At 41.4% G+C, this 12013-nt stretch overlaps 1 protein-coding gene across 1 annotated transcript; it reads left to right on the top strand.

Moving 5' to 3' along the window:
* The first annotated feature begins 2186 nt into the window (after window positions 1-2186).
* Window positions 2187-3525, top strand: fthl27 (ferritin, heavy polypeptide-like 27). Its single transcript, XM_046836128.1, has 4 exons — window positions 2187-2437; window positions 2562-2708; window positions 2984-3109; window positions 3232-3525. The coding sequence occupies exons 1-4, from the start codon at window positions 2336-2338 to the stop codon at window positions 3385-3387; spliced, it is 531 nt and encodes a 176-aa protein (XP_046692084.1). The 5' UTR covers window positions 2187-2335; the 3' UTR covers window positions 3388-3525.
* Window positions 3526-12013: the final 8488 nt, after the last annotated feature.

Genomic DNA, 12013 nt, shown 5'->3' with positions numbered 1-12013 from the left:
GTCTAAGTGGTGGATGAAACTTAACCTTGATAATGGAACTGCTGAGTCACTTCTGCTTTCACACAAAAACTCAAGACCTTAAAACAAGTGTTTGTGTTTACACTGTTAGAACAGGTGCTTTTATGACACGTTTAGAAGTGCTCTTAATGTATCAAATCAAATTTTATTTATTACATACAGAGTACGACATGCAGTGAAATGCTTTTTACGACAGTCCGGCATTCACATATAAAATGGATCTTAGGAAAGATGAACCAAAAAAAAAGAAGGTAAATAAATAAAAAGTATAAAATATATGAAGATGTGTGAAAATGTGTATGTACATAGATGCATATGACTGTAAAAATTAAAGTGATTAACGTACTGTTCTTAAGGTGTCTGTGTGCAGTATGGTGTGGTATAAAGTGGCACAATGCTGTGCAAGTCCAGAGTTAAAGTGACAGTCCAAAGTTAAAGTATCATAGTGCAGAAAAAGTGATGATAGAGAGAGACTAGATCCTGGGTGTTTCCTGGTTCTGACCTGGTGATCCAGTATGAGGAAGTTACTGTGACAAACACTTGCTAATTATAAACTGCTGAATCACTAGGACATGGCACAATTTTTACACTTTAGTGGTAGCTCCAGTGGGTAAGGTGCTGGGTTACTGATCGGAAGGTCGGGGGGTTCAAGCCCCGGTATCGCCAAGCTGCCACTCTTGGGCCCTTGAGCAAGGCCCTTAACCCTCTGTGCTCCAGGGGCGCTTTATCATGGCTGACCCTGCACTCTGACCCCAGCTTCCAAGCAAAACTGCGATATGCGAAAAACAAATTTCCCTGTGCTGTAATGTATATGTGACAAATAAAGGCTATTCTATTATTTTCCTTTTTCTCTTGTAAGTGTCTAATAAAAGCTGTTTGCTGCAACTTTCTTTGTCCCAGAAAGGTTTAAATAATGAAGTCAAATGATTTTAATATTAATGTAACAGTTCTGACATTTATACAATATATTGTAATATTGCATGTTTTACATTCACAAAACTAACTTTTTAATTTCCACTTTTAATCCAAAATAAATGTAATTTTCCCCACTGTCTGTATATAGAGACAAAGCTTACAATTATAAGGACTTATAATACAAACTTATACATTCATTAATACTGCTTAATTTTTGTAAAGCTGCTTCGAGACTATGTCCGTTGTTAAAAGTGCTGTACAAATAAAGATTAATTTAATTACATATATAAAGCACTGAGTAAACTGAGTTTAAATGGATGAGCGCTACATCCTATGTGTAAACTACAGTTTTATTATAATGGTCATGTCTGAGATTTCTGCTGTCGTAGGCAACTGTTGGTTTGCAAATTGCCTCTGCTCGTGATTTGCGTTATTGTGAAAGTCACTGTGAAGTAGGGTGTCATGAGATGCTGAGTCACAGTGACACGACACTTTTTCAGCTCAGGTGAGATTCTAGTAGCAACTTCACACAGGTAACATCTTACCATCAAATGCTGCGTTACACAATATCACATGGCAAATGACTTCTGTCTTGCGACCAGAAATATAAATTATATAATGACAAATGTTGATGATAAACTGATATATAATATATATAATCCATAATCTGATTTTATACATATACACGTGTGTGTGTGTATACTAGATAGAGTTTATGGAAAATGTGGACATAACATGTAGACCTTTTATTTATTTAATAAGATCTAGTCTGGTGATATGGCAGATAATGAGATTATGGAGAATAAAGTTCACAGAAATAATTAATGATTAAAAGAAAATATTTATTATGGACTGTGAGAAATAACGAAGTATGTTTGATGTGCTGATCATTATTACAGGTTAAATTAGTAAAACTCTGCTTATGTCCACTGTCTCTTAATAACCAGGACACGTGTGCAGTTAAAAACTGCTTAGTCACTGCCTGCCTGATTTTGCTTTCTGTAACAAACGCTGTGATCATTTGTCAGTTTTTAATCTACATAAGTTATTTTTATTGTAATCAAATTAAGTTGAGTAAAATAATGAATTTGGAGGCGTTTAAAAATACATATATTATAAATGACCTGAAGTAACCCTTTGTGTCTTCAGTGGGTACAAAGAGTCATGCTTTATAATTGGTCACTTTCTTTAGACCCGCCCACTTTCTGTACACGCCACCGCCCCCCCCACCCCGAGCAATAATAAATAGCAGGCGCGAGCCATATTAGCGTCAGACTCAGAAGATTCTTGCTTCAACAGTGATTGAACGGAACTTCTTCTTTCCTGCTTAAACATTCCAGATTTTGACTTCTAGATTTCTATTTTTGTACGTTTTGATAAGAAAACGATAAAACCAGCCGAAATGGAGAGTCAGATTCGTCAGAACTACCACCGCGACTGCGAGGCCGCCATTAACAAGATGATCAACATGGAGCTTTACGCGTCCTACACCTACACGTCCATGGTGAGAAGCTCCGAGGGTGTAAAATGTGCTGGGGTTTGAGGTGGACAGCTGACTGACTGGGAATGAGGTGGGTTAGTGTTTCTTTGTATTTCCGGTGTTTGACGTTAGGACTCTTTTCCCACAGGCCTACTACTTTACTCGCGATGACGTCGCGCTCGAGGGGTTCGCGCATTTCTTTAAAGAGAACAGTCACGAGGAGCGCGAGCACGCGGAGAAGCTTATGTCCTTCCAGAACAAGAGAGGTGGCCGCATTTTCCTCCAGGACATCAAGGTTATTTACACCTTCATTATTTATACACTAAGATTATTTAGTTTCATTTAGGACATGTCTAACAAAGGTACATGACTTCTTATTCCCCTTAAACTCAGTAGTGGTATGATCCGTTTCTGTCTAATCATAGAGACTACATGATGATTGTTTACTGCAGTGCAGCTCCACGTTCATTTCCAATTATACTGAATTTATTTCAACCACAATTACTCACGTGTGTGTGTGTGTGTGTGTGTGTGTGTGTGTGTGTGTGTGTGTGTGTGGTTGTTTTCCAGAAACCTGAGCGTGATGAGTGGGGTAGTGGACTGGAGGCCATGCAGTGTGCTCTGCAGCTGGAGAAGACTGTAAACCAGGCTCTGCTGGACCTGCACAAACTCTCCTCTGATAAAGGAGATCCTCATGTGAGTGTGTGTGTTTGTGTGTTCTGCTGACACTCCCTTCTGTGTGGGTAGTGTCTCAGATGAGTCATGGTCACGTGTTTGTTGGTGTGTGTTTAACCTGTCTTTGTTTTTCTGCCCATCAGCTGTGTGACTTTCTGGAGTCTCATTACCTGAACGAACAGGTGGAGGCCATAAAGAAACTGGGTGACCATGTCACCAACCTCACCAAGATGGATGCTGCCAACAACCGTATGGCCGAGTACCTGTTTGATAAACACACCCTGGGAGAAAAGAGTTAAATGAACATCACCTATTTTGAGATTCTGCTAAGAATCCTGATTTGTGTTTGTGTAGAACTGATTGTAAACATCAGCTTCCTGAGTTTCATGTACCTGTTAATAATGGCTGATTCTGATGAATAAACATTTTGAGCCACATTAGTGCCTGAGTGTGTTCTGTGTGATTAGTTGACAGGTTTGGGGGTGTGTGTTTGGGTATGGTTTCAAACACCACTTTTATTAAATTATTTACTGACTTTCTCTACAATTTAGTTTTTTTTTTTTTTTTTTTTTATTCTGTAGGGTGGGGAATGGGCAGGTTGAACTGATTTGTCATCTTGTGGACATTACAGTAAAGTGAGCTAAGGGTAATAAACATATGAAGCAGGTGTTTATAGACAGTGACTACATTTAAAATGAAGATTAGAGCTATTCCACTGCAAATAAGTTGTATCTGAGGCCCTTTAGCAGCTGTATGTAGTATAGCTGAGCCTCACCCATTTAAATTGTCACATACACATTCATACAGAGTAACATGTAAAATGCTTTTAATGCTGGTCCAGCTTGTAAACATAAAGAAATAAAACAAAGATTAAAGTAACACGTATTTAGGTTAAGAATTTAAAAAATTAAATAAAAACTATATATATATATATATATATATATATATATATATATATATCGATGGGTGGATACGTATGAATGATATTGACAGAAGTACAGATTAAAAAGACCCATTTTGATTGTCATTACTCATTCCATTTCTATCTTATTGAAAAGCAACCAGAGCACATTTCTATTAAAAATGCTTCACAAATGATTTAATTCAGGGCCAGTTCAAGGCCCCAACTCCTAATCCAGTTCTCCCGATAACTACTATTTACAAAATTACAAAGAATCTAATTTACACTAAACTAAACCATAATAATAAACATTTACATTTATGGCATTTAGCAGACGTGCTTTGAGTCTCTAGCAATGAATTAATCTACACTGGTATGCTAGATTACAAAATCCATATAAATCAGACTATAACTCTCAATTTTTACAAAGCAAACTTGGAAAGTGTAAGTGTTTCAGGAAGATGAAGGTCTTCAATCTTTACTTAAAGATAGCCAGGAATTCGCTGTTTTGACATCTAGGGGAAGTTTATTCCACCACCTTGGTGCCAGAACAGAGAAGAGCCTTGAAGTGTACTTACCTCTCATTCTGAGAGAAGGTGGTACCAGTGGAGCAGTGCTGGAGGATCTCAGACAGCGTGGTGCAGTGCGAGATGTGATGAGGTCTCTGAGGTAAGATGGTGCTGGTACATTTTTGGCCTTGTAGGCAAACATCAGTGTTTTAAATCTGATACGTTCAGCTACTGGAAGCCAGTAAAGTAAGCAGTGGTGGGAAGAACTTGGGCAGATTGAACACAAGTCGTGCAGCTGCATTTTGGATCATTTGCAGTGGATGAATAGCGTTCAGGGGAAGACCTGCCAGCAGAGAGCTGCAGTAGTCCAGTCTCGAAATCACAAGAGACTGAACAAGCACTTGGGCAGCCTGTGTAGACAGAAATGGTCGAATCCTTTTGATGTTGTAGAGAAGAAATCGACAAGAACAAGCCAAATTAGCAACACTTGAGGAGAAGGACAGTTGATTGTCCATAGGTACCATTAGCACGCATCCATAAGGATATGTCTGTCAAGCATGCCGGGATCCAAGCAGAAGCTGTGGTGTCTGATGGAGGTAAAGAAAATATTAGTTGAGTGTCATCCGCATAGCAGTGGTAAGAAAACCCATGTGAGGATATGACTTCACCAATAGAGTGGGTATAGAGGGAGAAAAGGAGGGGACCAAGTATCGAGCCTTGTGGGACACCAGTGGTGAGTCTGCATGGGCAGATGTGGATCCCCTCCATGTTACCTGGTATGAGCGACCTTCCATGTAGGAAGCAAACCATTCCCATGCTGTTCCACGGATACCGAGGCTCTTGAGGGTAGACAAAAGAGTCTTGTGGTTGACTGTGTCGAATGCTGCTGAAAGGTCCATGAAGATAAGTACAGATGACAGCTTGGCTGACCGAGCAGCATGCAGTTTCTCAGAAACAGCCAAAAGGGCCGTCTCTGTGGAATGTGCCGCTTTGAACCCAGACTGGTTCGGATCATGGAGGTTGTTCTGTGAGAGATAGACAGACAGTTGGTTAAAAACAGTGCGTTCCAGAGATTTAGAAAGAAAGGAGAGAAGTGATACCGGTCTGTAGTTGTTGATGTCTGATGGATCCAGAGCAGGTTTCTTTAAGATGGGAATGACCCTTGCTTGCTTGAAGGTAGTTGGTACATAGCCAGATGTTAAGGACCCGTTGATGATTGTGGAGATGAAGGGCAGGAGATTTTCTGAAATGGTCTGAAGTGTAGTTGAAGGGATTGGATCCAGAGGGCAGGTGGTGGAATTGCAAGATTGGATGACTTGCAGTATCTCATCTTCTGATAAGATTGAGAAGCTTGACATCAAATAAGCAGAAGATTCCTGGCTGTGAAAACAACTTTAAAAATTAAAAAATGTAAAAAAGTGTATTTTAACTTTACACTCCATAAATCTTCTTTTTATAGGATCAGATTAGTTCTAAATTATAATTCAATCCTAAATCAATTTATCAAGCCTATTTTCAAACTTCAGTACAAAATCAAAACTTTCATTAAAAGTTTTTCTACTAATTTTATGGAACTTAAAAAAATAATATTTTGTCTTTGTACTCAATCCATTAGTTAACCAAAAATTAGAACATTATAGAAATACGTTTTTTTTGCCACTGAAATACTTTAATTCAATTCAATTCATTTTTATTTGTATAGCGCTTTTAACAATGAACATTGTCTCAAAGCAGCTTTACACAGATCATGTGGTGATTAAAAGTAAATATATTCTTTGTAGGTAAACTTTGTCTTTGATGAGCAACTGTGGCAAGGAAAAACTCCCCGAGATGGCATAAGGAAGAAACATTGAGAGGAACCAGACTCAAGAGGGAACCCATCCTCATCTGGGTTGCATTGAATGTCCATTTGAAGCAGATATACAATGTACTTAATGTACTTAATATATTTTTTTCCCTCACTGTATTACTTTATAACCAACAGTAACCTGAAACTTTATTTGTATTGTTCATCAGTTATTTCCCAAAATCTTTTTTTTTGTCAATCTGTTATGTCATGTCCATCCATCCATCCATCCATCCATCCATCCACCCACTCAAACCCCACCCACCCATCCATCCATCCATCCATCCATCCATCCATCCATCCATCCATCCACCCACTCAAACCCCACCCACCCAGTCCATCCATCCATCCATCCATCCATCCATCCATCCATCTATAACCCAAGCAGAAGATAGAAATTATGTTGGTATATTCTGGGTTATTTTTTTCCATAGGCTTAGGACAGTCCAGACTGCCTACTCTTAATGAACTGTACATCACAAATGATTCCTTGAGTGTGAACAATAAAACTGTTTGTGATTCTGATTCTTAGGGAAGTGCATTGCATTCACAAAGGCATAATTACGACTTAGTATCTCATAATTGCTTTTCTGATCAGGGAGGAATCACACAGCACACAGCATAGCGCAAATGTTATTATTTAGTTTAATGCAGATAACAGACAAGTATATATACACACACTGAAAAAACATGAGCTTAAACTGTTCCTGATTGGGTAAGAAGACATAATAACTGGAGATGTGTGAGGCCAGATAAATACTTCCTGTATACCTCACATACTCACATCGTAAATACACTAAAGAGATAACAGGAATGTATTTAGAGAACCAGTGTGAGAACCATCTTAACACTAACATATACAGTCATCAAGCTAAACTATATGATAGCTGCTACATCTCCATTGTTGCGCAATGAGGCGCTTCTGAGCAAAGAATGCAGTAACGTCAGATCCGGTGTTATGCGCTAAAATGCTCCCCTGCCACAGTCTGCCCCAATTTAGAGATACTAAGTCTCATAATCATGAGATAATCTCATAATCATGAGATTAGATTAGATTAGATTAGATTTAACTTTATTGTCATTACACATGTACAAGTACAAGGCAACGAAATGCAGTTTAGGTCTAACAAGAAGTGCAATAGCAGCAAGTGCAGATATACAGTGTTTACAAAAATTACATAAATGTAATAAAATTGTATTATAGGAGTAATTTACAGATGTGTATGTACTATGAACATAATATACAGATGACTATTACTATAAACTGAAATTTACAGAAGGATATGTGCTATAAACATAATATATGGCTATTACTATAAACAGAAATTAGGTGGATATATACAATGGTAAGTTAGGCAATGCTGAGCAGCAATGCAAAGGATATAGAGTAGTGCAAATTAATCAATTATAGACAGAAGTTATCTAGGTAAACATTATTACAGATTTAGTTTAAGTGTAGATTCAGTTAAAATGTTTTAGTGCAAGATGCATATGTAAACAGTTGGTACTGTAAATAAACAGTTGGTAGCACATATGAGCATAAGTTTTACGTGTAAACAGTCCATTAGTGCAATAACGAAGTGTGAGGTATGTGTGTGGATGTAGCAGTGTATGAAGGGCAGTAGGATCAACGAGGGGCAGAGTTCAGTAAAGACACAGCTCTAGGAAAAAGCTGTTCTTTAGTCGGCTGGTCCTGGTCCGGAGGCACCTGAAATGCCTGCCGGAGGGCAGAAGAGAAAACAGTCTATGGGCAGGATGAGAGGAGTCCTTAAGAATGCTGTGAGTTCGACGCAGACAGCGTGTCTTCTGGATGTCCTCCATGGCTGGAAGTGGAGTCCCTGTGATGCGCTGGGCAGTTTTCACCACCCGCTGCAGTGCCTTGCATTTTGCAACAGAGCAGCTCCCATACCAGACTGTGACACAGCTGGTCATGATGCTTTCTATTGCACAGCGGTGGAAGTTCACCAGGATGTCCGAGAAAAGCTGATTTTTCCTTAGTGTCCTCAGGAAAAAGAGGTGCTGGTGAGCCTTCTTGACCAGGCTGGAGGTATTGGTAGTCCAGGACAGGTCCGCCGAGATGTGGATCCCTAGGAACTTGAAACTGGAGACGTGCTCAACAGCCATCCCACTGATGTGGGTGATGTCATGTGTGCCTCTTGTCTCTTTCCTGAAGTCCACAATGAGCTCCTTTGTCTTGGAGGTGGTAAGTAGCAAGTTATTGTCATTGCACCATGTGGCTACGTGCTAGATCTCTTCCCTGTAGGAAGTCTCATCATTGTTGGTGATGAGAAAAATCACAGTAGTGTCATCTGCAAACTTGATGATAGAGTTAGATCCATTCACAGGCCTGCAGTCGGAGGTGAAGAGGAAGTAGAGGAAGGGGGCTCAGCACATAGCCCTGTGGTACACAAGTGTTGAGTGTGATGGTGTTGGAGTGGATGGAGCCTGATCAAACCTGCTGGGGTCTGTTGGTCAGAAAGTCCAAAGTCCAGTTGCAGGTGGAGGTTTTAATGCCCAGATCTACAAGTTTGGCTATTTACTTGAATGGAATGATGGTGTTAAATGCTGAGATGAAGTCAACAAATAGCATACGTGCATAATTATTGTCCACATGTGTGAGCACAGAGTGCAGTGCCATGGAAACTGCATCTTGTGTGCTCCTACTTCTGCGGGAGGCAAACTGGTGAGAATCCAATGTGGATGCCAGAGAGTCCTTTAGGTGTGCCAAGACTAGCCGCTCAAAGCACTTCATGACAATGGGTGTCAGTGCTACAGAACGGTAGTCGTTCAGGCACTTTGAGCTGGAGTGTTTTGGCACAGGCACAATGGAGGTGCATTTAAACCAAGTAGGAACAGCTGCTTGGGCAAGAGACAGGTTTAAGATGTCAGTAAACATCCACCGGCTTTGTGTGCGCTGATCCGGCTCAGTGCGTTGCAGACATCTGTGGAGGAGAGTGTGATTGGAGGGTGGTCAGCTTGAGGGTTTGAGTTTGGTGGCAGTTTTTCTGTTGTCTCTCTCAAAGCGAGCATAAAAGTAATTAAGCTCATTCAAGAAGAGGACATCAGTGGCAGTGTGGCCTGGATGCCTTGCCACATGCATCGAGGGTCTGAGTTGGAAAAATGCTCCTCTATCTTTCGCTTGTAGCAGTGCTTGGCCTCTTTAATGCCCCTCTTCAGGTTAGTCCTGGATGTGCTGTAGGCTTGTGCATTGCCTGATCTGAAGGCAGTAATGCGTGCCTTCAACAGGAGGCACACCTCCTTGTTCATCCATGGCTTCTGATTTGGGTATGTGATGATCTGTTTTTGAGTAGTAACACTGTGTATGGTGGTATTGATGTAATCCAGTACAGAGGAGGTGTAGCAGTCCATGTCCGTGAGATACTCCGCCATTGGTCGTCTAGGGAATTATACAAAGATGCTGTTTGTGGACTACAGTTCAGCGTTTAACACCATAATTCCCTCCACACTTACCTCTAAGTTGGAGGTCCTGGGACACAGCCTGCCGCTGTGTCAATGGATCTCTAATTTCCTGACAGACAGACCACAAGCTGTACGGGTGAGAAAACACACCTCATCCACCCTCACCTTCAGCACTGGAGCTCCCCAGGGTTGTGTTCCGAGCCCCCTGCTGTACTCACTGTACACATATGACTGTGTGGCCACTTCCAACTCCACCACCATCATCAAGTTTGCTGACGACACTGTTGTGGTAGGCCTGATCTCCAACAATGATGAGACAGCCTACCTACAGGAGGTTAAAAACCTGGAGAGATGGTGCCAGGAGAACAACCTTTTCCTGAACGTCAGTAAGACTAAGGAGTTGATAGTGGACTTCAGCACGAAGAAGGAGTGTTCATACCAACCGCTAAACATCAACAGGACCCCAGTGGAAAGAGTGGACAGTTTCCGGTACTTAGGTGTTCACATCACACAGGACCTGTCTTGGTCCTGTAACACCAACACCCTGGTGAAGAAGGCCCGGCAGCATCTGTACCATCTGAGACGCTTAAGGGACTTTAAACCACCCTCTCAGATGCTAAAGACTTTTTACACTTGCACCATTGAGAGCGTCCTGACGGTTACCATCACTTTCTGGTTTGGGAACAGCATCATGCAGGACAGACGAGCCCTCCAGAGGGTGGTGCCATCAGCCTAACGTACCATCCACACCGAGCTCCCTGACCTGCAGGACATCTACAGCACACGGTGCTGGACCAGAGCCAGGAAGACTGTGAAGGACCTCAGCCATCCCAACAATGGACTCTTTTCTTTGTTACGTTCAGGGAAACGCTTCCGCTCCCTGAAAGCAAACACAGAGAGAATGAGCAGAAGCTTCTTCCCGCAGGCCATTCGAGTTTAAACCAGGAAACACCCAGGATCTAAAACTGATCCTACTCTCTACTCTCTCCATCTTCACACTTTTTCTGCACACATTTTTTCTTTTTGCACTAAGACAACTTTAATCAATTTAATCTCTGGACTGTCACTTTGTGTTAGGGTTAGGGTTAGGGTTAAGAAACGAAGAGCTGGTCGCTCCTTCTAAAAGGGCCAGTCCTGTCAATGTAACCCCGCAGGGCATGCACAGGGCATAAAGCATTCAGCCTCTGGTCCTCTGCAGACAAAAAAAGGAGGAGGGTGAAAAGTGGGAGAGCTCAGTCACACCACCAGTGAAAGCGGGGATGCATCTTCCACGTTCGATGAGGTCCTGCAAGAAACCCAAAATATCAGTGACTGAGCACAGATATAAAATGAGCTGGTGCCTCTCGCAACACTCTTTAAACACACACCACTTGCAATCATAAAGAGAACGTGTGGAGGAGGCCCTGGCATTCTGAATAGTGGCAATAACATGAGGGGGACGACCAAAATGTTACAATTTGCCCTCTGTTACGTACTAGGAAAGCAGCAAATACAGGCATGGAGTCATGAATCCATTTCAACCATTTATCTGAAACCCATTTGAAATAAAATTAAATTTTTTATCTTAAACAAAAAGGTTCACATTCAAAACACCCCAAAACATATTAACATTACCAGTAGCCTGCTGATACATCTCACTGTCCTTTAGGCATGGCCATCTCGACTATCCTACCGCACATGCATGCACGTAGTGTCTCTGTCACTATTTCAAAATGGTGACGGCGCGAAAATCCTGGAAAACATCCAAAAAAAAAGTATGGTATCCACTCCCGAGAAAGTCCACGAGAACTGTGCAAAAAAAGGGATCCAAAAAGTGAGAAAACATATGGTCCAACAATGTCCCTCGTGAAAACAAAGTGCATCCCAAGCTTGTCCGTCATCCCACCAAAGTCGCACTTCCCGAAAGTTCTCCTCCGCGAATTCACGCTCTATCGCGTGTGATCAAGAATGAACCAATCACAAAGCATGCCGACATGATTACAGGGTAATAACATAACATGGACTTAAGTTTGTCAAATGCCTTTTGGCAGGATTCGCTCCAGACAAACTTCTCTGTTTTCTTAAGCAAATTTGTCAGGGGTAAGGCGACATCAGCAAAGTTCTTGCAAAACTTGCGATAATATCCCACCATTCCCAAGAATCTCCTCAAAGCTTTCTTATTGGTGGGAACAGGAAAGGCCAATACTGCCTGGATCTTAGCATCAACTGGAACTACCTGACCTTGACCAATAACATGTCCCAGATATGTT

The sequence above is a fragment of the Silurus meridionalis genome, chromosome 23 (genome assembly GCF_014805685.1).
Source record: "Silurus meridionalis isolate SWU-2019-XX chromosome 23, ASM1480568v1, whole genome shotgun sequence".
NCBI classification, from domain to species: domain Eukaryota; kingdom Metazoa; phylum Chordata; class Actinopteri; order Siluriformes; family Siluridae; genus Silurus; species Silurus meridionalis.
The sequence above is the reverse complement of the archived record's forward strand: the minus strand, read 5'-3'. Positions and strand labels throughout refer to the sequence as shown.